General features: G+C 34.8%; 2 protein-coding genes across 3 annotated transcripts in view; one reads left to right on the forward strand and one right to left on the reverse strand.

The window, feature by feature from the left end:
* LOC114334594 (uncharacterized) overlaps positions 1 to 18,105 on the forward strand; it is a 179,838-nt gene extending 161,733 nt beyond the window's left edge. For both annotated transcript variants that reach the window (XM_050647261.1, XM_050647262.1), the window contains exons 4-5: positions 10,492 to 10,699; positions 17,678 to 18,105. In XM_050647261.1, the coding sequence (XP_050503218.1) occupies positions 10,492 to 10,699; positions 17,678 to 18,105 (636 nt within the window). The remainder of the gene's footprint in view (positions 1 to 10,491; positions 10,700 to 17,677) is intronic.
* A 3,661-nt stretch (positions 18,106 to 21,766) lies between these two features.
* The window catches only part of LOC114334595 (THO complex subunit 6 homolog), a 60,267-nt gene continuing 55,087 nt past the window's right edge, over positions 21,767 to 26,946 (reverse strand). Inside the window, exon 4 of the mRNA XM_028284669.2 lies at positions 21,767 to 22,117. Coding sequence (XP_028140470.1) covers positions 21,797 to 22,117 — 321 coding nt within the window. The 3' untranslated portion in view covers positions 21,767 to 21,796. The remainder of the gene's footprint in view (positions 22,118 to 26,946) is intronic.

The raw sequence follows: 26,946 nt of genomic DNA on the forward strand, positions 1-26,946 counted from the left end.
GGAAAGAGAAAACGTGGTAGACCGAGAAAAAGTTGGAGTGAAGGAATAAATAAAGAGCTGAGAGAAAGAGCCATAGAAGATGACCTATGGAACAACCGGACGAAGTGGCGATTGGAAGTCGGAAACTGGCGGAGAACGTTATAAACCGACATGCAGTAGTACCTAGTAGTAAGAACCCGCGTACCATACCAAATAGTACAGTCACTGAAGGTTTTCACCTCCGATTTCAACTTATTCACATGGACTTCTAGTAATGTCCACGCTTCCAAGCGATAAAGAAGAGTAGAGAACACGTAACACCGAAGCATCCTTAGGCATAGTTCTAACCTTATATCCCGACAACAAAGAAACTTTTTAAGTGGAATGAATGATTCACATGCTATTTCAATACGTGTCTTAATTTCTTTGGTTTGGTCTACATTTGATGTTATCCATGTTCCTAAGTATTTGTAGCTATCCACACTCTCAATTACAGTGTCTTCAATAGTCAACTGGATGTTTACGTGTGCTGATTTAGTCATGATCATGCATTTAGTTTTCTTTAAATTTATCTTCAGTCCGTACTCATGACAGCATTCATTAAGGCTTTGCATTACGTTCTGCAAATCATTGTTTTTATCCGTTATTATTACTGTATCGTCCGCAAAACGTAAGTTGTTCAAAACTTCTCCATTGATAGATATACTTTCTATCGAATCTGAGAGCGCTTCTTGAAATACCGCTTCACTGTAGACATTGAAGGGTAGTGGAGACAGCACGTAACCCTGACGGACTCCTCTCTGTATTTTGATATCTTGGGTGTCCCTGTTGTCAACTCTTACCTTGGCAGTTTGATTCCAATATATATATAGATATAATTTTCATATCACGACTGTCAACATTTTTGCTTTTTAATATATCTACAAGCTTTTTATGTTGACCTTTATCAAATGCCTTTTCAAAGTCTACAAAACGTAAGTACATATCCTGATTCATGTCCATGCATCTCTGGACCAGCACATTCAAGCCGAACAAAGCATCTATTGTGCTCATACTATTTCTAAAGCCAAATTGTATGTCACTAATTTTATTTTCAAAAGTTTTAACAATTCTGTGGTGCATTATTTTCAAAAATGTTTTAAGTGTGTGACTCATTAAAGATATTGTTCTGTGATCTGAGCAGGTTGTTGCACTTGACTTTTTAGGAATTGCTACAAACTACAACGGTCGATTTCAAAGAGTTCAACCATTACATTAATAACATCTTCTTCAATAAGTTTTAATAATTCGATGGGCACATCATCTGGTCCAGTAGCTTTACCCTCTTTTGTGTTTTTAATGGCATAGATGACTTCTTCTCTTAATATTTTTGGTCCGGTATTCTCTGTGATTTTTAATGACAGTTCTTCTCTTTCATCATTAAATAGTTGGCTGTAATTGGTCCAGTGACGCAATCTCTCCTTCACATCAGTACTAATATCCCATTTATCATTTTTAAGGGTATTCGTTCTTGTGCTTTTTCTAGAACCTGCCATTTCTTTGATTTTTTTGTGTAAATTAAAACTATATACATATTATCATACTTTTTATCCAGATCTTCTATTTCTTTGCATCTGTCGGAGAGCCACCTCTCTTTTGCCTCTCGAATTTTCTTTCTGATGTTTCTCTGAATGTCTTTGTATTTATTCGGGTTTCTTTGTAACAGTATTGCCTGTCAGTCTGCAGGGTTTCCCTCCCTACTCTCTCCTCCACTACCCATTCCTTTCGCTCTAGTTTCCCGCGAAATTTATCATTTAGCCTCTTATTTCTTCTTAATTTTGTTTTGTTCTTTGGAAGAGAATAACTGTTGTGGTTTAGTTAGGTGCAGCAGTTGATCAAATAGTAAGTAAGGTAGCATACCCAACATTGAGAAGTTATGATCAAATGCTTAAATTAAACTTCACTAAACAATCCCATTCGCCACGATCTAGTCCTTAAAAGAACAAGCAGCACTAGATGGAGTGCAAGGGCTGATGCAGCAAGAGCTTTGTCTAAAGGTTACAACGTCTTCAAATCTGCTCTTCATGCTTGCTGATGACACTAATCAGAAAGCTGAAACAGTTCATGGCTAAGTGTTTGTTAAAATAAATGTCAAAAAAAGAAACATTCATATTGAATGAGTTTTGGGTATCTAACAAATTTTAGAACGCATCGACGCTATCAGTAAAGCATTACAGAGACAAGAGATTGGACTTCAAACTGCAGTTCAGCTTCTAAATTTACTTTTGGAGTTCTCAAAATCCCAAAGAGATAATTTTTGCTTACTACGAGCAGAAGGCCTGCGATCTACAAGTCTACAATACTCTTAGCTCTTAATATTCCGACGAGAATAAACGAAAGTCAGCAAGAAAACTACATTTTGATGCTACTAATTCCAGTGAAGTTTTTCTACAATATGTAGAAAAGTTAAAGGTTGAAACGTACCAATAGGGCTTTTCATTCACAGTCATTTGTTTCGAGCTTCAATCATGTGTCACATAATATTAATATATCTACGTCGTACGTTATTGGTACAAACGGTGATACAAACCAAAGACGTACGACATAGATATATTAATATTATGTGACACATGACAGAAGCTCGAAACAAATAACAATCGATGAAAAGCCCTATTTTGGATAAGCTAATTACTGAGCTGAGTCGTCATTATAGTGTTTTGGTGTTTTGTGTGTTTTGTGTGTTTTTCCAAAACTAAATGATACCCAAAAAAAGGAGTAGGCTTCAAATCTACATGTAAACTATCTTGATGATACCTACTCATTCTGAAATTGAAGACGAACTAGTGCAGTTCAAATATTTTGTAGCCCAGCTCCCAGCTCCAAGATTTGCAGGGTAAACAATTTATTCCTGCTTCGCGGTGATTTTGGGTTATTTATGAGAACAAACTGGAATTGACGTTTCCAAATGTGTCAGTCAACCATTCGCATGACCAAATTCACTTTATATTTGAGATTTGGATGCGCACTGGTGTTGACGTTCGGTTTTTCCAAATTTCTTGAATTGTATTTTGATAACGTGTCGCCAAGTTGCACGGTACCAAAATAAAATTCAGAAAATGTGGAAAAACTGAACGTCAATAACAGTCCGCATCCAAATCTCAAATTAAGAGTTAATTTTGGTCGTGTTGTAGCTTTTAAGACTTATCTTACGCTAATGATTACAAATGCAACAGGCGAAGGGTCATTTTCAAAAATGAAAATTTTTAAAAACTGTCACCGTTATACAGTGATGAGCGCACTAATACGATAATGCAAAAGATGGAAAACATAATACATTGCGAAACAAAAAGAGATGAAACTAGTGGAGGTGGAAATTATCGTTATAAACGAATAAATTAACATTACATTACATAGTTTCCCACCATTAGACGTATCAGAGGAGTATGACAACTGTCACTGTGACAGTAGAATTTTATAAAATATTTCTGTCACAGTCGTCTAAAAGTGGTAAACTATGTAATGTAATGTTAATTATGCATACGTATATAACGATAATTTCCACCTCCACTAGTTTCATCTCTTTTTGTTCCGCAATGTATTATATTTTACATCTTTTGCGTTATCTTGCCGGTTATTAGCGCGCTCATCACTGTACATATCTTATAGACGGAGAGGCAGCGCTGAAAAATCTCTTTGAATTTACTAAAGCTAGATTTTTCACAGTTGATTACTGTGATTATGTAGAGAAACATACTGCAGTCGGTCAAGCGAAACGTAGAACAGGGGTTACTGAGAGGGCATCAAAGATGCTTTCCTACGAAGGTAACTAAATCCATTTACTAAGGCTGAAAATCAGTACAAACATTCTAAATTAAATATAAATAAAAGTTATTATAGTCGGTCAGCTATATGACGGGACAAAGTCGGTCGGTCGGCCCCAATAGTCAATTGAGGAAATGAAGCTTTTTGGCTCACAATTTTTTCGTCTAGCATGGATTAACTTGAAATTTTCACAGAAGGTAGGGAATCGTCCAAGGATCATTTTCTATATCATGCCGCTATCATACACTAAAACCTTGGGGGTGGTTGCTGCCCCATCTGGGGGGGTGGGAATTTTTTTACATTTTAACCATGTATTTCGATGGCAACGGTGATTCTAAGAAAAAATGTTTTTTACATTTTCTTTGTAAAACTAATATTTTTCGAGTTATTCGCGCTTGAAAATAACAGTTTTTCGACGAAAAAATCGACTTTTTAGAGGGTTTTTTGAGAATACCTCGAAAAATAGTCTATATATTTTTGGCGATAAAAAAAATCTTCAAAAATTATTTTGTAGGGTTTTTAAAGAGCTATAAGACTGTGTAAATTAAATTTAGTAAGATTCCTTAGTTTTTAATTGGGGCGGGTTTAAAGAGCTCGAATAAGAGGGTGTTTGCTGGTAAATAGAGGTTTTAAACAGCTATACCTGCTATCTATTCACTGTAATGAAAATCTATGCACAGGGTAATTTTAGTCATTAAAAAATCTACAATTTAGTAGTTTAAAATTTTTTCGTATCTTCAGTATTTTCGGAGATATTTTGAAGTAAAAGGTAAAAAATACCAAATTGCAAAAAGTCAATTTTTCTTTAAACTCCAATTTTTTCAAAATTAGGCATTTTAAATAAGTCAAACTCCTTGAGTTTGACTGATAGTATAAATATAAAAGGAACTTCAGAAAGGTGAAGACCAATTTTGAATTAGAAAGGTAGTTAGGGGTAGTGGGTTGTTTTCACTGATTTTTTCGTAGAGAAAAGCAGGTACCGACATTTTTTGATTATAAGTCGCTTAATTTTTATGCTAGAAACTTTTTATTATTTTTTTAAAGGTCTAATTGTATACTTCAAAAAAGAATTTTAAGTTTTCCTCGAAAAATGCAAATTTTTCCCATTATTTGTCTTTGAATATTTCAAATTATGCATTTGACGAAAAAAGCTAACCTTTAACATGCCGTATCTCGGTTTCTATTGGTCTATAGATATTATTGGAAAATAATTTGGTTTGTGTTACTAAAAGATACAATTTTGATATTTGCAGTTTTTTTGATTAAATGCATATTTTTCGATGTATTCTCAATAAACCCTCTAAAAAAGTCGATTTTTCAAGCGCGAATAACTCGAGAAATATTAGTTTTATGAAGAAAACTTAAAAAACATTTTTTTCTTAGAATCACTTTTTTCATCGAATTGCATAATTAAAATGTAATAAAAAATTCCCACCCCCGAGAAGGGGTGGCAACCATCCCCAAGGTTTTAGCTTATGATATAGGCATTATATAGAAAATGATCCTTGGAGTATGCCCTACCTTCTGTGAAAATTTCAAGTAAATCCATGCTGGACGAAAAAATTGAGAGGCAAAATGCTTCATTTCCTCAATCGACTATTGCGGCCGACCGACCGGCTCTGTCCCGTCATACAGCTGACCGACTATAATAACTTTTATTTATATTTAATTTAGAATATGTGTACTGATTTTCAGCCTTAGTAAATTGATTTAGTTACCTTCGTAGGAAAGCAACTTTGATACCCTCTCAGTAACCCCTGTTCTACGTTTCGCTTGACCGACCGCAGTATGTTTCTCTACACACTCACAGTAATCAACTGTGAAAAATCTAGCTTTAGTAAATTCAAAGAGATTTGTCAGCGCTGCCTCTTGGTCTATATTATAGGGGATACCTATCTATAGGATACCGCTCGAAGATGAAAAGATTATCGTGGTTTTGAAGGTAGAAGGCGGAGGCTTCTTAAAGGGCCTCATAGCTTGGGTTGCCTAGGGGCCTCATGATTCATAATCCGGGACTGGTAGTAGCTCATATCCACCTTCAGTGACTGCACTATAAGATTTGAAAGAACCCGCGTACCATACCAAACCCGTACCGTGACTTAGCGTGTCTCGGGCAGACCGGAACCGTGATCGGCAAGACAGCTGTTTGTCTGCCCCATGACCCATCAAGTGGATCGTTTTTTAATTGCCCCATGACAGCGTAAATACCACCTCTTCGACGGGGAATCAGTCGAAATGATGGGCACCGGACCAGGGAGTGAACTATGGGTTCTTCTCGGAATTCCGTCAGAATTGTAGGAGTGCTGCTCGCTAATTTAGTATGAGATGGTGCTTGCAAAAAGATACAGGGCGTAACTTTTAAAGACAGAAATTTATGTTATTCAAACTGTAGGTACCTACAGCAGAGTTGCTTATCATAACCGATTTATAAAACGAGTTAAACTTCTTCGTGTGAAATCCTTGTCTTTTAGCGTCCGATTGCTTATTTTAATATTTCTTGTCATTATTGTCAAATTTTCTTTGTTGTGTTATTGCCTGATAATACTTGTTTCTGGAACTTCTTCTATCTGACCTCAGCTTCTGTTTCATTTCCAGTCTATAATTTCCAGGGGTTTCAGTATACATATAATTAATTTGCTAAATTTGATTTTTACCATTTTTCCCGATTGTTGTTATGTACTTTTGTTTTCTTTTCATTCTTTTGTTGCCTTTTGTTATTGTTTCACTCTCATATGTAATAATGGAATGACGATTTAAAACTTAAGCTATTATTTATTTTTATTTATTCTTCTTCTTCAAGTTCCATTTTCTATTGAACGCTAGAAATCATCATGACTATGCGTAGGGGAGGGTGGGGTAGCTTGGAACACTTGTTATCGGGAGCTTATATTTTAATACCTAGGTAGGTACTGTTTGTATTAGCAAGTCCAGAAAACATGGTAATTAGTCCAAGTAATGAAGCTTAAAATAGGACAAAACCTCGCAATTTTTACAGAATGGATCGATTTGCTTGAAAATTTGAGAATAAGTAGTGGATAGTCCAAGGATCAAAATCTATATCATGCCAAAAGGCGCTTTTACCATGGGGTGGTTGCCACCCCATCTCGGGGGTTGAAATTTTTATTATATTTTGACCCCAAGAGTTGGTAAAAACATTCATTATAAGCAAAAAAACGTTCTATACATTTTTTTGGTAAAATTAATAGTTTTCGATTAATTCGCTATCGAAAGTGTTAGTTTTATATTGAAAAAATCAATGTTTTTAATCAGTTTTCTGCTAATAACTCAAAAAGTTTTCGTTTTATCAAAACAACTTTACTTAATAAAAATGTACCTTTTGAAAAAATAAACAAAACCTTTTTTTTATTTTCTTTAAGACCAATAGTAATCGAGCTATACTTTATTATATGTTGGCTCTTCTTCGTCAAATGCTAAATATTGTAGTTTCAAAGTCAAAGGACGGAAAAACTATGCATTTTTCGAGGATGACTTTTTGAAACTAATTTAAAGTATTTAAAAATATGTAACTCCAGAAATAAAAAAATCTCTAGCTAAAATAATTAAGTGACTTATAATGAAAAGAGTGTCAGCCCCTATTTTTTTTCAGCAAAAAAGTGATCGTAAACAACCCCCTAATCACCACCCTATTTAAAATTTGTCATTGACCTGATTTGGTTTTCTTGATTTAGGTATTGTTAATAGATTCTAGAATCTAGAAGTTTGATCGGCTTAAAATGATTAGTTTTTAAAAAAATGGAGTTAAAAGCGAATAACGAGTTTTTGTAGTTTGGTAAAAAATGCCGTTTTCTTCAGAATAGAAAGATTAGCATCAGAGATACGAAAAAATATTTAAATATGAGATTGTAGCTTATTTAATTACCAAGAACTTGGTTTGCAAAAAAATTTTTTACAGCAAAAATTGAGTGAGCTGTTGGCAATTAAAACTTGTAATATCATGCAAAAACCACCTTTACCAACCCTTTTAATGCCACCTCTTTTTGCGACTGAGAATTTTAAAGGGATTTAATACCGATAACCTTATAGATATTGTAAAAACCTACAAAATTCTTTTTTAACGAACTTTCTAGTATAAAAAATAAAAAGTTACGGTTAAAAAATCAATATATTTTTTTGAAAAAAAAAAGGAGAAATCCAATTGGAAGCAAAATAATGTAAGTTGTCGGTGTTTTTAGTCATTGGCCTTATTTATTCTTCTTTATTTATGTATTATAAATAGATCTAGAAGTTTGACTGGCTTAGAATGATTAGTTTTTAAAAAACTGAAGTTTAAAGCGAATAATGAATGTTTGAAATTTGGTAAAAATTGCCCTTTTTCAGAATAGAAAGATTAGCATCAGAGATACGAAAAAATGTTAAAATATGAAATTGTAGGTAATTTAATTCCCAAGAACTTGGTCTGATAAAATTTGTTCTACGGCAAAATTGAGTGAATCGTAAATGAGTATACCATCGAAAAACATTGATTTTTTAGATATAAAACTAACACTTTCGATAGTGAAAAAATCAAAAACTATTAATTTTATCAAAAAAATGTATAGAACGTTTTTTTGCTTATAATGAATGTTTTTATTAACTTTTGCAGTCAAAATATAATAAAAAATTTCCACCCCCGAGATGGGGTGGCAACCACCCCCATGGTTAAAGCGCCTGTCGGCATCATATAGATTTTGATCCATGGACCATCCACTACTTATTCTCAAATTTTCAAGCCAATTGATCCATTCTGTAAAAATTGCGAGGTGAAAAGCTTTGGTTCCTGGACTAAATAGTTAGTATGATGTTTAACGATATTATTTTTTATGAAATAGGTATAAATTTTGGTATAAATTGAAGTAGAATGACAGAGGATAGGATAGTACGAATAGCACGAGATAAGTGACCAAATGAACGAAGAAGTAGGTATTGGCAGACCAAGAAAACGATGGTGCGATAATTTAAACAATTTAAGAGGCTAGTGTTGAAGAAAAAACAGGCTTTAAAGCCTACACACAAGAAGGAAGAAGAAGAAGAAGAAGAAGAAGGTATACATTTTTAAATAGTTTATGAAAAAAATTTGAAATAAAATTATGTACATCATTTTACCAATGTGGGGGGCAGTTTGGAGCAAATAGCCTCAAGCTGTCCAAATGGTGAGAAACATGTAACGAATAATAAAATTGATCTTTTTGATAAAGTTATTTGTGACTTTCATAAAACAACACAAAGTTTAACAAACAGTTCACAAACCAAACTGGAAAGTTTAATATAAGATGCCAGCCTTCTGGTACTAACTGGGGACTTCACTGGAATAAGGCAGCTTAGCTACAATGTCGCGTTTTTTAAGTATACTAGAGCTAATATCATCCTGTATCAGGTAGAAAAATCCACAATTCTGATTGAGGGACAGTTTAACACAATGTACCAATTTGTCCCCGTCTATTTAATCCAATCTGCCCCAACCGACCCGGGCGTCTAAAACATTAAGTTGCCATTTTACAATGCACTCATACTTGTACTTAAATATGGCATTTAACCTATAACCGTCTTAGATAATTACATTAAATCACGAATAGCAGCACTCTTTGTTTTGCGGACTGCATTACCATATCATGAAATGTTAAAAAATTTACTTTTGGCGCCTAAAATTTTTATTTGATCACAAAATTTTTAAATGCACTCCTACACATAACACGAGTTATGATGCCTTCATGTCGACTGACAGCCCATAACTGTAATACCGGAAATATTGGATTGCATCAATACGGTAAATTCGAATTGTCCCATGGTGCCCCACGTACCAATGTACTCCGCCCTACTCTACCCTGTTGACTGCCTCTCGAAATAGTTCTAGGTTCTATCAAAGAATACCCCAACCAACTAGTGCAATCTACACTAGTGCGTTCAAATCGAGTTGAGTCGAGTTTATCGACGTTATATCTTAGTTATATCTTAACGTAGAAAAAAATATATACCTATATAAAAAAATTGAGAATATTTCGCTTTCCTCGATTTTTGACTTTGCACAAAGAGTTTTAATAATGGGTTGTAATAATGAGTTGTAATAATGAGTATTTTTGCCCTCTCATCACATGTCCTATAAGCAGGTACTCAAGTTTGCATCGTTTGTTAGTTAATATTTCAGCTTCATTTCCTATCGTTCTAGCTACTTCCACGTTTGATTTCTGTTTGATTTTTTTTGTAAATTAAAGCTATCATAGCTTTTATCTAAAGCTTCTATTTCTTTGCATCTATCGGAGAGCCACCTATCGTTTGCCTCTCGAATTTTCTTTCTGATATTTTCTGAAATTCTTTGTATTTACTCTATGTTTTTGTAGGTCTTCCAAAAGTTCACTACTGACATCCAAGCTTTTCATTTTTCTTCAAATGGGTTGAGGGTTTTTTCAAATGACACAAGTGCATATTGAATATTTCCCCATTTTTGGTCAAAAGTTAGAGTTTCCGCATTATCTTCTTTGACTTTCCTTGTTGTCTTGTTTCAGCCGCCTTGTATCTTGTTTGATATATTTATTATTAAAATCATTAAATTATCGTGTACCTTGTATTTATGTCTTTCTTATCTCATGAAAGGGATTATGCAAAAAAAATCTCATACGAATATTTTTTCGAACGAACCCGAGCTTTTCGCCATGTCTAATACACACTTTAAACCATAGGTCTATTAATGTATTTTACTATTGTTTTTGTTTTCAGGCAACGATCGAAAAACCTGCAAATATACCAGTTGTGTTAGCTTTTCCAAGCGTTCTATATCAAACGAGAGTTGGGGGATATCAAGCAGAAATATCTCTACCACTAGGCATGGTTGTTAACGCCGTTTTCAAGAATCAACATTGGCTTTATGTCCAAACGCCTCACGCAGAAGAAGGCTATGTCAGTTATGCTGCTTGCTTGCCTTTAGGTAAGTGTGTTTTCAATGCAGAAATAATAAATAGTAAGTGTGTTTTCAATGGTTTTATTAAAATGTACAGTATGTTTTATTAAATGTAATAATTGGAAATATTTTAACTGTAGATTTCTGAGCTCAAAATATTAAGATTTAACCCAAATCACTTAAATAAAATATGGCTCCTTACTGAGTTACAGCGTGTTTTTATTTAAAAATGTTAAAACTATTTGTACCCAGTACTTTAAAAATATTTAACATATCCTTGTCATACGTGGCAAGAAGTGTAGGTACATAACACGCTACTAAACTTTGTTAAACAAACGTTTCTGATTACTACCAGAGGTGTACGACAGGGGAAAGTGAATGGTTGATCCTTCTCAAATTCTACGCCACTGGTGGAATTGCTATTTTAGCGCAATTTTTCTTATTCTCCAATACTTTCTTTGTAAATAACATACTCTTTATTCGTACCCATAAAGTCATTATTTTTCGAGATATTTGAAGTTAAGGGGATCGATACAAAATTTCGGCTCTAATGCTATTTAAATGGAATTAATTTTTTTCGACTCCTGAGAAAATTAATAATTATTTTTGAAAATTTTAAACGCAGAATAAGATTACATTCTTACCGAGGGCCGAAAGTCCCTGAAAACTTCTATAATGTTTATTTTAATAAGTTACAGGGGTGAAAAATTAAGAGAAAATGTAGTGTGATTTTTAATTTCAAATATCTCATTCAAACGAAACTTTTTATTTATTCTAAGGGACTTTCGGCCCTCGATATTAATTTAGTCTTTCCTTCTGCGTTTAAATTTAAAAAAATATGAGTTTTTTCAGGATTCGAAAAAAAAATGGACACCGTGCCCGTGGTGATATTTTTCAAATCGAACATTCGATATCTTTGTCATACAACGCATTGAGCCGAATAGAATATGGTGACAAGACAGTGACAATTTTAAATATATGACATGGCATCGGGAATATTTTGAGTTGTTGATTAAATAATATTGATAGTGTATTTGATACATAATTGATTTAAGACGTGAACTTAATAAAAAGTTATTTATTGTTTATTATTTATGGAAGATCCAAGCAGAGAATACACCAGGATATATTATGTGATCCAAGTATTTTGTTGTTAAAGATGTTCAAAAATGTAAGCGTTCCATAGTAACAATATATTATTAAAAAATCACTTTATCACTTTTCCTCTTTTCTCGATTGAGTATTAGTTTTTGTTGTACAGTATATAAATTATTACATTCACTGAATACATAGTTGAAAAAAATTAGTGAATAGTGAAATAGTGAAAAAATTATCACATTAATTAACTGAATTAATAATGCAATTATACAAGTAACAGTTATCCAAGAACATTCAACAGCCATCTCTTTAAAGTTAATGATGACATTGTCAAGTAATGTTTACATATCCATATCAGTGAGAATTTTACTAAATACACGTAATTTGCCGTGTAAACACAGAAAAAGTAGGGATAGCCGTAAAATATTTGCGCCTACACTCTTAAAAATGTAGTGACGCCGTTATTTTGATTAATGTACTAATTTATGTCTGTGCTTTTGGCTCATATAATTGCATTTATTTATTAATTTATTTTCAATATATCGTAAGCACTTTAACGCTTGCAGGACCAATCTTTTATTAGAAACACCGAGGACCAAGGAGGGTCAATAAATGTCCACATATAAATTAATCAAAAACGTGCTTCTTTATTTAAACTAATTTAAAAATAACACTTTTATATTATTTCTAGACGTTAATGGAACAGTTAAAAGATACCAATTTATAATTTACCCGGAGTTTTCTTCTTCAGTGGAATTGGCATCATCGTAGGATACAGAAACATTTTTGACTTATCTGTGCTTACCGCATACATACTACCTACTTGCATTTTGAACAAACTATGGTTGTTTTTGCCCACTTATGTATTGGACTTCTAGATTTTGCTAATTTGACACATGAATGATATCGTCTCTTTCCATTTTGGGATGGTGTTGACAGAGGCGGTTTTACCTATTGTGCAGGGTGTGCGGTGCACACGGGCGCCGGGATGTTGGGGGCGCCGATCGCCAAAGAGCGGGTCCTTTACTTTGTTTCAACACAAAATATGCTTTAAAACGATTAATGAAAAATTACATTGGCACTTAAGCGCGATTTATAGATTGCCGCCCGCCCGGCTGTCCGTCCGACGGACGGACGGCGATTTTTTGATTCGTTTGAAGACCTACCGACAATGGTTCCAAAATCTGTTGTGGAACCTATAAAGGTGAAATTGCTTGGGACTTGTCGGGCATTTTCAAAGGCGTTTGTACAGGTGTCGCGGGATAATTTTGCGAAATAAGCTTTGACGGAATGGGTTAAGTATTTTATTTAAGTTAACATGTAAATTTAAAGTCAATCGGCTTTTCATTTGATTAAACTTATTTAAAAGGAAGATTTTCTTTTATTACTACCACAATTTACCGAAAATGCGAAGAACAAATTGCGCCCAATCAGTTTGGATTTGTGAACGCTGTTGGTATGAGGGAGGTTTTATTTAGCGTGCAGGTGTTGTTTCAGAAATGTAGAGATGTCAGCTGTGATGTTTTTGCATGCCTGATTGACTACAAGAAGGCTTTCGATAGAGGCAGGCATGAACAAATGATTGACGGAAGAGACCTGAAAATAATAGCTAACCTGTATTGGAATCAATCAGCAGTGCTCCGAATAGATGGATAATATACAGATCAGGTCAAAATTTTAAGGAGAGTGAGACAGGGATGCATAATTTCACCGCTGATGTTCAATCTGTACTCAAAGCACATTTTTAAAGAGGCTCTAAACTCTAAGAGATATTGATGAAGGCGTCTCAATAAAAATGGAATCAAGCTCAGTAACCTGCGGTATGCAGGTGATAATGCAGGTGATACAATAGTGTTTTCCAATACCATAGATACCAATACCATGCAAAACTTAATGAACAAAATAACGGAAACAAGTAGAACATATGGACTAGATATAAACATCAGCAAATCCAAGCTAATGATCATCAGCAAGCAAAACATAACTGGAGCAAATCTGTATGTGAACCAAATGAGAATTGAACGTGTCTTACAATACAACTACTTGGGAACTATAATCAATGAGTCATGGGACAATACTCAAGAGATTAGATGTCGCATCGGAAAGGCAAAAAGTGCATTCTTGACTATGACCTCTGTGTTCAACAGCCATGACCTCACCCTAAAAACAAAAATAAGGCTCCTTAAATGTTACGTGTACTCAGTGCCTCTATACGGAGTAGAAACGTGGACATTGAAGGCAGAAACTCTATCGAAACTTCAGGCTTGCGAGCTATGGTTGTACAGAAGGATCCTGAAGATATCATGGACAGACAAAGTCACCAATGAAGAAGTACTACGAGGATGAACACAACCGCAGATTTAGTCAACATTGTGAAGACCCGTAAGCTGCAGTACTTGGGACATATAATGAGAAATCGAGGCGGATACGAGCTACTCCAATGCATTTTACAAGGTAAATTTTAAGGAAAAAGGGCCCCAGTACGAAGAAGAATATCCTGGATTGCTAACCTGAGAGCATGGTATAGAAAGACCTCAACACAACTATTCCGTATAGCAACCAACAAAGTCATCATAGCCAGAATGATTGCCAACGTTCGCAACGGACAGGCACCCTAAGAAGAAGACTACCACAATTATTGAGACTTTCAGCGGAGTCAGAACTCCCCAAAAATTATCCATATTAACAATTTGTTGTTGGTTTTTTAAGTAATACTGAAAATATGTAGTTCATCATTTTATCAACCTCAACCAATTTTCAACCTTACCTCATAGATAAAAAGTTCATTTTTAATTAAATATTTTTAACAGATTTGGGTAGGTTGTTCTGACGCCGTGAATATCTATTGGCTCCTGACATCATTTAATATTGCACTATTTGCATCTGGATTTTTGTTTACATTATAAGAGTACCTAATACCTTATGTACAAGTACTAGGTAGGTACCTATTCGACTATTCCATTTTGACTGCGCGTCTACCAAAGGGTGCCATGGCATCGACTGCACACGGGCGCTACATGGGCTAGAGCCGCCTCTGGGTGTTGAAGGTATTCAAGAGGATTATTTATAGTCTACTGTCAAGTTTTTATAAAAGTATGAGGAAATGAATTAAATTATAGAAATGCTAATTATATGCCATCTAATAGGGCAGTAGTACGCCGACAACTACTAATTATTTGAGATTTTTAGGAACAAAGGTATTTAGAAAATCGGATGTAATTCAATGTTGTGGATACTTTTTAACCCTCCTTGGTCCTTCTAGGGTTAATAACATGAAAGCATAAGCCATATTAAGATTGTGACATTCTAAATAAACGTAGAGAACAGTATTGTTGATAAAGTGTTCTTAAATTGTAAAAATTTTAGTTAAAATGTGTTTTTTTGATTTTCGTGCTATTAAAATTGTTCTGGTTAGAATTTTGGTTAGATTACATATACCCAAATGTTTTTTAGAACCACAATTTATTTTTAAAAAAACACCGATAACATGGATACATTAATAAAACTGTGTCGCTTCATTTTTAACTTCAAATATCTCGGAAAATAATGATTTTATCAGTACAAATAAAGACTATGTTATTTACATAGAAATAATTGGACAATTCTCTTTCCCATGTCGTACGACTTTGGTAGTAGCCAGAAACATTTTTTTAACAAAATTTAATAGGGTGTACAGTACCTAGACTTCCTGCCAAGTATGACAAGAATATGTCAAACAGTTTTCAAATATTAGGTACAAATAATTTTTAAATTTCTAAATAAAATACCTTGTAACTCAGTACGGAACCACATTTTATTTACATGATTTGAGTTAAACTTTAATATTTTGAGCCCAGAAATCTACAGTTAAAATATTTCCAATTATTAATGAAACACCCTGTATAATTTTACTTATTCGATTGCTTCTACATTGTTTTAACTGCAAGCATAGATTGTAAGTCGTTTGCAGATCAATGTTATTCACTTGTATACTTGTAATATAATATGTTATTCATTTGTATACCTACATGTCTGTAATATAGGTCCTGTAGTTTCTTTTGATTTTCATAGAAACCACATTTCTTGCTTGTTCATTTGAAATAATCTTTTTCTCATAGGCATCTTTCAGTGCGTCACAGTTTTTTGTCACACACAGTGCGTCAGTTCAGTGCGTCACACACGATTTTTTTCTAACGCATTAAATTGTATGTGACAGGAAAAAAGGCACGTCCGTGATTACAGACATTTATAACATTTATTCTAGTTCTCGATAGATGGCGCTATAATCGAAAAAAAAAATTATTTACGAATTATATAATATAGGTATCTACGAATATAATCTGTACAGTTTATAAGACTATAAAAATCAAAGAAAATACCATTTTATAAATGCAATAAACACAATTGATTTGTTTTTATGCCAAATTTCATATACAATGTGACAACTGTCAGATTTAACTAAAATGTCATGTTTCATGTCAGAATAAATGTTATAAATGTGTATTATCACGGACTTGCCTTTTTTTCTATCATTTGTGACGCACTGAAAAATGACTATGAAAACGACAATAGACACTTTAAAGTCTTAAACGATATTTTTGAGACGTAAACCTTTTTATTTTTCTTAGTTATTTCTCGATCTCTTCCCTTTTCCTCTTGTGGTCACAACGGTTCTGAGATTAATATACTTGGCCATGGTGTTGTAGGCAACAGCCATGCCTTTCCGACAAGTACTGAAATCTTTAACGAAAATTTCATTGCTATCTAAAAAATGATGAAAAAATATAAGTAAAATTTAATAAAAAATTTTTGGCTTGGTAAAAGGTATATTAGTTTAAAAAGCGCCTATAGGGCTACATAGAAACAAAACGTTTTCGCTCTGTATAGGGTTACCACCTATTGACCCACTTACCACGTGTGGGAGTCATATTATGTTGCCCTAGGGCCGTAGCCATAGGAATTTTCTCCATCCTTTGGATTTTGCCATATTGGCATCTATATAAGACTTTTAGTCTGTTTTTGAAAGGCTTTGACCTTTGTATTTGTTGGTTGGCTTATGCATGTTCTTGTAACACTGATGATGTTCTTGTTACAGAGCGAAAACGTTTTGTTTCTGTTTGTAGCCCTATAGGGGATTTTTAAACTAATATACCTTTTACCAAGCCAAACATTTTTTATTAAATTTTACTTGTAATTAATGGTATACAGCCAGCTACAGGAAATTTTTCCTAGTGGATTTTGAAAAATTATAAGTTAATGAATTATTAGAGCATATGAATAATTTTGAATTTGTCGTTAACATTACTATTCAATCTAAAATACTTAACTTTATTAATCTAACAACATTTTTGCAATCTGAAACGGCCTTTAAGTTAACGGTCACCTTTCAACTTTTTGAAAAAACTCGTGATAATCTTCTAAAAATGAGAAATTTGTTTTCCGAAACTTTAGCAAAAGCAGCAGGAATAGCAGAATAGTGGGGTATTACACCGGAATTTAAAAATAAACGGATAAAACGTATACAAAATTATAATATTTAAAAAATAATTTTAAAACTAACTTTTAGCAAACAATTTTGTAGTTGTTTTAAACGTAAATTTATATAATATAATATTGCAACAACTTACTAATAGGTTTGTCGAATTAAGATAGGTACATGTATAATGGGTGTTCATGTCTATTCACAAACTAATGAAGACTTATTAAAGAAAGGCCAAATATTGCTATTTACAGATATTTTAGTAATTATACTGTTATTAGTTGTCGTTATGTTTATAATACGGGGGCTCACAAAAATTGTCGCGGGGAGGGGGGCCGCGATCTTCAGCTACGCCACTGGAATTCCCACTAGAACAATCCTATCTGTCAAACATAAACACTTACCTAAATACGCCAATGTATTTAAAAATATATTTCTTTTTATTTCAGGTATAATTCCTCCACCGGAAGATGATAAACTGGCTCCATGCTGGGAAAAAAGCACCGACGTCTTCCCGAAACCTTCAGGAAACCTAACAGATACCGAAAAACTCAGTTCTAAGTCCGATTGCGAAGGTGGGGGAGGAAGTATAAGATGTCGGACAAGGTCTCGAAACGCTGTTAGTACCTGCGGCGAAAAAAGTATAGACAGGTTGTACTTAAGGGCTGCAGCGAATGCTAAGACGAAAGGAGTTCGACATACTTTGTTAGTCATTGTTACAGACTTTTCGGGAAGTGGGGATAATAATATCGCAGTGCAAAAAGGGGATGTCGTGTTTCTTGTAGACGCTAGTGTCAAAGGTTGGTTCTATGTGAAAAGTAAGGAGGGGGGAGAGGGGTATATACCAGCTGCTGTGGCTGGTCACGGGTTTCTGTAATTTATTGTAATATAATTATTTATTTCAAATAAAAGTTTTTAATAAAAATTAATTAAATGACTACTGCTATTAATATTTATTACCATATGTATTCAAATAAGTATATTTAGGTATAAGAAATGACAGCTGAAGTGCTTGATGGTGGTGCCAATCAACCTTTTTCCTTATCCATAAAAAGGATCACTAACCGTATGCAGCAATGACACAACCATTACTCTTTCCTCATGAAAGTAAAATCCTGCTACATATAATCGATAAACGGCTGAAGTTTTTACTTCCTGAGATGTAGACCGAAAACAATGCGGATTAGTACTCAGGAAAAGGAACGTGTGAGCAGATATTGAACACCATTCAGATCATTAAACAGATCTGTGAGCAGATATTGAACACCAGACCTACCTACTGAGAAATACGATTCTCGATAAGTAACAAAAGTAATCATAGTAATCAAATCATTTTTATCCCTTAAACAGATCGGTAAAGGTCGTTGTTATATCGGAATACCTATACAAAATACCTGCCTACTGAGAAATACGATTCTCGATATGATTACCGGTACTAAAATACAAAAGTAACCATAGTAATCAAAGTAACGAATACTGTAAATGATTACTTTATACAAAAGTAACGATTTGTAACGAATACTCGAAAGTAACTATAATCAACATCACTACCGGTAACGCAGTGTCTGCGCAGAGTCCATTTAAAATACACCCAAACCTCAGTCAGCAGCGTGCAGCAGCCACCGGTGGCGACCACAAGTGGCTGTGTTTGCGAGCGCCCTAAAGCCAAGCGTCCACAGACCCGCATCGTACGCAACGGATTTTAGTTTGCCTTGTACAGAAACTTATGTAACCGCGACCACTTATCCGCATCGTACGGATCGTATTATCGGCAATCATTGTAAGGTCTGTGGACGCTTGGCTTAAGGGTCAATCTTTAATGTATTCTTAGTTGATTTTATTGTCACTGGAGCGCTTTTGCTTGCGCATTATCACACAAAGCACTGCTTTTCATTTTATCATACACTACACCAAGACACGTTACTTGCAAACTAGTCGCGCGATGCTCCGCTTTTAACTTTTCCACGCACTACACCAACTCATGAGGTTTGGTCTTCTCTTCTGGTTTGAGTTGTCCAGGAGAGGGATGGCCATAATATTTCCGTGAAGGACAAGTCTTTTTTCGTGACTTTCTGCGTGCTTTCGGATTTTCTTGTCGACGGACTCCATTAGTAGATCCTTGCTGACGTCGTCATTACGGATGTACCAGGGTGCGTTAACTGTGTCCCTTAATACTTTGTTTTGAGAAGTTTGTATTATTTTCAAGTTCGTCTTTTTTGTACACTCCTATAGTTGGATACCATACGTTGATACTGGTTTTATAAATTTCGTTTGTAAATTAGTATCTTGTTATAAGTTGATAACCCTGAGTATCTTCTCAGGAGCCAGCACGATTTTTTATATTTGAGTTATAGTTCTTCTTTCTTTTTCTTTACATCTGCTTTCCAGCGAAGCTTCGTGTCTAGCGTTAACCCTAGGTATTTAGCAGAGTTGATATAAGGAATGTATTGTCTATTTATTTTTATTGGTGCTTAGAGAATTTTTTTAAATTAAATCAAATACATTAAGGCCGCGTCTCACCATCAAATAATTTGATCAAACAGTTTGAGCAAACTTGACGTACTTGAGGAAGTACGTCAAAGTGACGTCACAATTGCAGTTTTTTGAAATTCTAAAAATCTGTGCTCTCACTATCAGTCTAGTTTGATCAAATTTTTTGTATTGAGTTGTCTAACTTGTTTGTACTTTATTTAAAATTAAAATTTTTCATTATCCACAATGAACACTCAGGATGTGACGTCACTAACTGTCACTTTCAGTTTGCTCAAACCAGTTTGATCAAATTATTTGATGGTGGGACGCGGTCTTCAGACTATTAAACTATAATACATCCAACTCCCACAGAAAACTGCAAGCACGTTGCCACTAGCGCCTCTGCTGGTTTGAGTTGAACTACGTTTTCTCAACGTAAACATACAAATTTAATTTTGTTAATTTTCGGATAATTAATTAGCTAATCTTGGTAGATTGTTTGTATTTTTACACAAAATGTCTTATAAAATAGGTTCGGTAAAATGGATTCTCAGCAAATACCTAGGATGGCAACAAAATTAACTAAAAAGTGGATTACTTTGCCTCCATTCACCCCGATGAGAGGGTGTTTAGCTGCAATTTCTTTTACAAGAAGGCTAACCCCAGACTGTATAGAAAATTGATTTTCTATTATTAGGGCTAAGGATACACCCGATAGTGTGAAATTTAAGTGTAACTTATACAGGGAGCTTCAGATAAAATTAATGATATATTTAAAAGGTAGTTTCAAAATTATATACAAGAGAGTGTTGAAAATGTTAAATATGATTTAAAATTAAAATGTTACAAGAAACTCTCCAAAATGTATGTACCTACAAATTGTCACAAAACTTTTATAGATAAACATTTTGATCTTTTAATAAAAGCGTTTGTAAATAAAATTAACGATAGTAAAAAGGAAAAATTATGTAAATTAAAAAGTAAGAATATAAAATTAAAGAAGATAGCTCACAACTAAATTTGTATTTTGATTTAATCCTATAAAAATACCTTTCTTTTAAATGCATAGTTTGTGGTTAAAACTCATACGATCACTAGATGGCGCTATTTTGTTTGCTTCCACAAAATTAATGGGAAATGTCAAGAGTTGTATGTATTAATTATAGTCTAATGTATTTGATGAATTTTTTTCATCGCATTTTGTAGTGTATCGATTGTTTTTACATTATCTTTACCCACTGCTAATATGGCAGTGTCATCCGCAAAGGTAGCTAAACAGTACTGATCGAATTCTGGTAGATCACATGTATAAAGGAGATATAGGTCCGCGCCCTAGATGCTACTCTGTGGGACTCCGGATTCTATTTTTTAAGAGTCCGATTGCGAAGGTGGAGGGAGAATTATAAGATGTTGGACACGGTCTGAAAATGCTGTTAGTACCTGTGGCGAAAAAAGTATAGACAGGTTATACTTCGCGGGGTGACGTCCATTGTATCGACTGTTCCTTGGTTTCCGGTGGATCCAAGTTTGGTCGACGGTTATGAAGCAACGTAGAAACTCCTTCAGATTACGCTTCAGACATTGCTCTGAAGTGGTTTCATGCTGACGCTTGTTGGCCTGAGTATGAAAACGCAAACCCATCGCGCCGACACCTTTCTGCTGCCCAAAATTTCATGTAAGATATGACCCACGTGATCTTTTGAGATGTCTATTGTCTCAGCTATCTCGCAAACCTTCAGTCGACGGTCTGCCAAAAGACGATCGTGGATTTTTTTCACGTTATCATCCGTGGCAGCCGTTTTCGGGGCACCTGGGAGTGACTTATTAAAATCTTATATGGGTTATACTTATCTTATGGGTTCTTTCTGAATTAAACGGATTATTTGCAAGGCTGCCAAATAGCTTTCCTGATATGGAACATAGGTTATTTCTTCCCTAAAAGATGTATTTAATTTTGAATTGTACAGTACCACCAAAAACACATTTTTTGATATTTTGTCCCTTAAGTGGTTTCTGAAATAAATCGATACAATTTAAGGATATCTACAGTAATTTCAACTTCACAATTGTACACAATCTTTTTTATTTAAACATATTCAATACAAAGATAATTGTTGGTTCTTATACATAAAATTACTACACAAATCAATCTTCGGACTTGAACCTGCCAAACACAATATTTTGGAGGGTTCTTCTTGGTATACTGCGCTATATATAGTGACTGACGATACAGGTATTTCAGCAACTATTTCTCCCCCAAAAGTCATTTGAATGAACAGCTTGGACCTTCCGCCAGCTAGTATTTTTTCCTTGTGGATATCAGCTACGTGAATACCTCTGTCATCTATTGGAAAGACAGTCGAATTTGATAAAAAGCGGTAGTGCCACAATGACAACCTAGGACCACCTCCACATAACTAAAATTGAGACAAATAATTAATTAATTTTGAATATACGGAATGAACAAATATCATAGGTAACATAACATATCACCATTATTATTCAACTTGTACTCAGAGGAAATTTTTGCACGAGCTCTAGATGAAGCACAAGAAGGCATAAAAGTCAATGGAAAAATCGTGAACAGCGTCATGTACGCCGATGATACAGTACTGATTGCTGGCAGTGAAGAAGAACTACAAATTCTGTTAACCAAAGTAGTGCGAGAAGGAGAACTATATGGCCTCAAGGTGAATGTAAAAAAAAACTAAAACAATGGTCTTCTTCTTCTTCCTTCTTGTATGTAGGCTTTAAAGCCTGTTTCTTCTTCAATATTAGCCTCCTAAATTGTTTAAGTTATCGCACCATCTTTTTCTTGGTCTGCCAATACTTCTTCGTCCATTTGGTGACTTATCTCGTGCTATTCGTACTATCCTATCCTCTGCCATTCTACTAATGTGTTCGTTCCACTCCTGTTTCCATTTTGTCACCCATCCATTTATGTCTTCTACATCGCATGATCTTCTTATGTTTTCGCTTCTCTCCCTATCCAACATACTTTTCCCTGATATTCGTCGGAGTATTTTCATCTCTGTTGTTTCTAGTAGTCGTCTCGTTTAGATGTGTCATGTCTTGTCTCCACCGTGTATGTCAATATAAGTCTAATTGCTGCTTTATAGATTCTTGCTTTTGTGTCTTGTCTTAGGTGTTTGTTCTTCCAGATTGTGTCATTAAGAGATCCCGCCGCTTTACTTGCTTTTAAGCTTTGTTGTCGTACTTCCTCTTCAACATCTCCGTAACTGGTTATATCTATTCCCAAATATCTAAACCTTGCTTTCTGCTTTATTATTTTCCCATCAATTTCGATTTTTCTTCGTAGTGGGTATTTAGATGTTGTCATACATTTGGTTTTTTCTGCTAATATCATATTGTATTTCTTGGCTGTTGTATTGAAGATGTGTGTTAATCTTTGGAGATCGTCTTCTGTCTCGACGATTAATGCGGCGTCGTCTGCATAACATAATATTCGGATTTCTTTGTTCCTCATTCTGTAACCACGACCTTTACGTACTACTTCTATTATTTCGTCCATTATTATATTAAAGAGCAGTGGGCTTAACGAGTCACCTTGTCTGACTCCGCTTTGTACTGGTATAAACTGCGTTAGTTTTCCATTTATCTTTGCCTGTATTCGATTATGAAAGCAGATGTTTTCGATGGTTTGTATAATATTGATTGGTATGTTTCTTCTATACAGTAAATGTAAGACGTCTTCGACTTGGATGCGATCGAAAGCCTCTGTCAGGTCTATAAAACATAGATATGCTGGTTTATTGTACTCAATGGCCTTTTCTGTGATTTGTCTCAGTACAAATACGGCGTCTACACAGGATCTTCCGGATCTGAATCCTTGTTATTCATCTGATAACGTTGTTAGTTTATTGATTTTGTTGGTTAGGACTTTTGTGGTTAGCTGCCCAATGGTAATTTCAAAAAAGCACACACCATTTATAAACATCCTAGTCAACAACAATCTCGTTGAACAAGTGAAAAAGTTTAAGTACCTAGGATGTTGGATACATGAAACCTTAGACCAAGAACAAGAGATTAAATGTAGAACGGAACAGGCAGAAACACCTTCTTAAAGATGCGACAGTTACTCACTGCCCGCAATCTTGATCTGTCCCTACGATACCGCATGATAAAGTGTTATGTATATAGTGTACTGTTGCACGGCGTGGAAGCTTGGACGTTAACAGTCAGCTGGCTACGATGGTTAGGGAACTTTGAGATGGGGGTATTTCGTCGTATGCTGAAAATTCCTTGGACCGACCGCGTTAGAAATGAAGCAGTTTTAAGGCGTATGAATAGAGAACGTGAACTCACAGAAATTGTCAAGAAACGTAAAACATCTTATGTTGGACACATATTTAGACACGACAGGTATAACTTCCTTCAACTTATTATGGAACGGAAAATAGAAGAAAGACTCGGCCCGGGTAGAGGACAAATGACCTGGCTGCGCAACATCAAAGAATCGACAGGATTAGACTTTCAAAGTCTAATAAGAAAAGCCCAAAATAGAGAAGACTTTGCAGAAGTCATCGCCAACCTTCGCTAAGAAGATGGCATCCAAAGAAGAATAACAAAACATATCATAACACTGCCTGAGGTAATTGCAGAACTACTGCTCAAAGAAACAATGTGAAGCCTCGGAGCCGGATTGATAATACGAAAACGACCACGGCAAGAAATAAGGACACGAGAAAAACCTCCAAAACCCAAATGAGAATAACCACTTGAAACATCAGATCGCTCTGTTATAAAATGAGTTAGGTGAGCTAACTAGCTAACTAAATGACCATCAACGATTATAAATTTATTCTTAATTACAGGACAATAGGAAACTTGACTGACATTATATTTTATAATTTTCTGACATTAACTTACTTCTATTATCAATACAGTGGAACCCCGATAAGTCGGCCCCCGATAACCCGGAAGTCCGGCTAACCCGGACCGATTTTCATCAGATAAACATTTTGATTTTCAATATTTTGTATTTTTCAATTTAATTGTGGCTTATTTCCAATCAAAATAGTTAATTATCAGACAATCCTTTCAACAATAAAAGTGTATGTAATATAATATTTGAGAGATAATGTGTCTAGACTCTCTGTGTCGTGTACTTATGTGTGTAATTTGAACACGAGATTAAAAATTACTCATAGTACACGCCGCAGAAACAACAGCCAGCTGTCTGCAGTATCTACTCCTTTTTATTTCAAACTGTCAGCATTGTTTAGGAAAGACTATTTAAAAAATTATTTTATAAACAATGGTCTTTAGTATTGTGTGTCTTGTATTGTTTGGGTTTGGTTTTTTTTTAGAATTGTAATGAGTAGGTAATATGTACTGTGCATATTTATAAAAATATTTCATGTTATTTCAATTCTAACGGAGTTTATCTGTAAGTATACCGTATTTTATTAATTTTTACCATATTCTCCGGCTATCTCGGATTTTCGATAACCCGGATCGGTCGTGGTCCCGATTAATCCGAGTTATCGAGGTTCCACTGTACTGTCAAATACATAAAGTGACAACCATAGAATAATAGCTACTTTTTATATTGTATATTCTAACACTCTCCGTCAATATGAAAACTAGATATGCTAAACATTAGACCCTAAAACAAAATCATTATACAATTTTGGATGGATGGAATCCATATTCTAAAACCATCCCTGTCATTCACGTAACCAACCAAATAACCATGTATCGCCTTATCATCAAATTTACTGCGAAAATTCTTGTTTACGTGAACGTAACATTCAGTGCCAAATATTCTTAAATGTTTCAAACTTCCAACTGGCTTTCCATACCACAATTCATAGGGACTTTTATTCTCAATTGATGACTTTCCTGTGCGATTCAGAAGATACACTGCAGTATTACATGCTTCTGCCCACAATGCTTTGGGTAACTTGCATGGGTTTAACATGGAACGAGCACACTCTACAATGGTACGGTTTTCCCTTTCAGCAACACCATTCTGCTGCGGTGTATAGGGTGGAGTGATACAATGCTCTGTACCTCTACTCGCAAGAAGTTCCGATACCTTTCTATTGTCAAACTCTCTCCCTCCATCACATCTTAGTTGCTTTACTACATGGCCATTTGTGTTTGCTTCATTTAAAATTTTTTCTAAGAAGGTACATACCTCACTTTTGTGTTTCATAAAGAAAACTTTTCAAAACTTACTAAAGTCATCTTTAAAACATAGGTAATAACGTGCTTTTCCCAGTGATTCTATAGACATCGGTCCATTCACATCTGCATGGATCTGCTCACCAGTGACTTGTGGCCGATTGATCCTAGTTTTAAATGGCAATCTATGCATTTTTCCAATTTCACATCCATCACCAAAGCTTTCTTTGCACCCATCAATGTCTATATTCATTTTCTTCAAGACCTTCTTTACGTGTTGCTTATGCTGATGACCAAATCTTTCATGATACACTTGTAACATATCTGTTGACTCTACTAAACTTGCTTGAATGGGATTGGTCGGTTTCACAACACGTATATCAAGTGCATACAGGCCATTACTGAAGTACCCAGTCATTACAGATTTAAGAGTAATTTTATTATGTAGATTTACACTTTTTTCGTCGAGTGCTGTAACGAAACCCCTTTGTGCAGCAGCTTTCACAGAAAACAAATGAGCACTTGCTTCAAGAACATAAAAAACACTCTTCAATTCAGCATCTTTCCATTTATTATTCAGATGCCTTTGAATTTTCACCGTTCCTTTTCCATGGGCTAACATACATACATCCTTCTTATCAAGTGATATCTTTTCAGGTTCAGCAAACTCTGTATGTCAAACTAGATGGTCTGACCAAATAAAGCATTCAGCTGGAAACTCATTCTGCGAAGCTCTTAGAGCAGCTGAAGATAGAGACCAATGGAGAAACATTGTTAGGAATATTGGAAGAAATCACGATCCTCAGTAATGGGGAAATGACAGGAGAGAGAGAGAAACTCTGTATAAGATGAGAAATATTGCTTATCTGTAGTGATATGATTTGTGGCTCCACTGTCACAATACCATTTCCCAGCTTCAACACAATTGTTAGATGAGGCACTTAAAACAACAGACAAAAAAACAGCATCATTACTTTTATTCGGGGGACAGAGTTGCTCGCGTCCGTGGTCTATCGTAAGGTACGATCACACGTGTCCCCTGGGTAACGCTAAATGAGCAGCAGCGATTCGTCGTTACGCGCGCTGATCCATGAGT

Source organism: Diabrotica virgifera, chromosome 3 (genome assembly GCF_917563875.1).
Source record: "Diabrotica virgifera virgifera chromosome 3, PGI_DIABVI_V3a".
In the NCBI taxonomy this organism is placed as follows: domain Eukaryota; kingdom Metazoa; phylum Arthropoda; class Insecta; order Coleoptera; family Chrysomelidae; genus Diabrotica; species Diabrotica virgifera.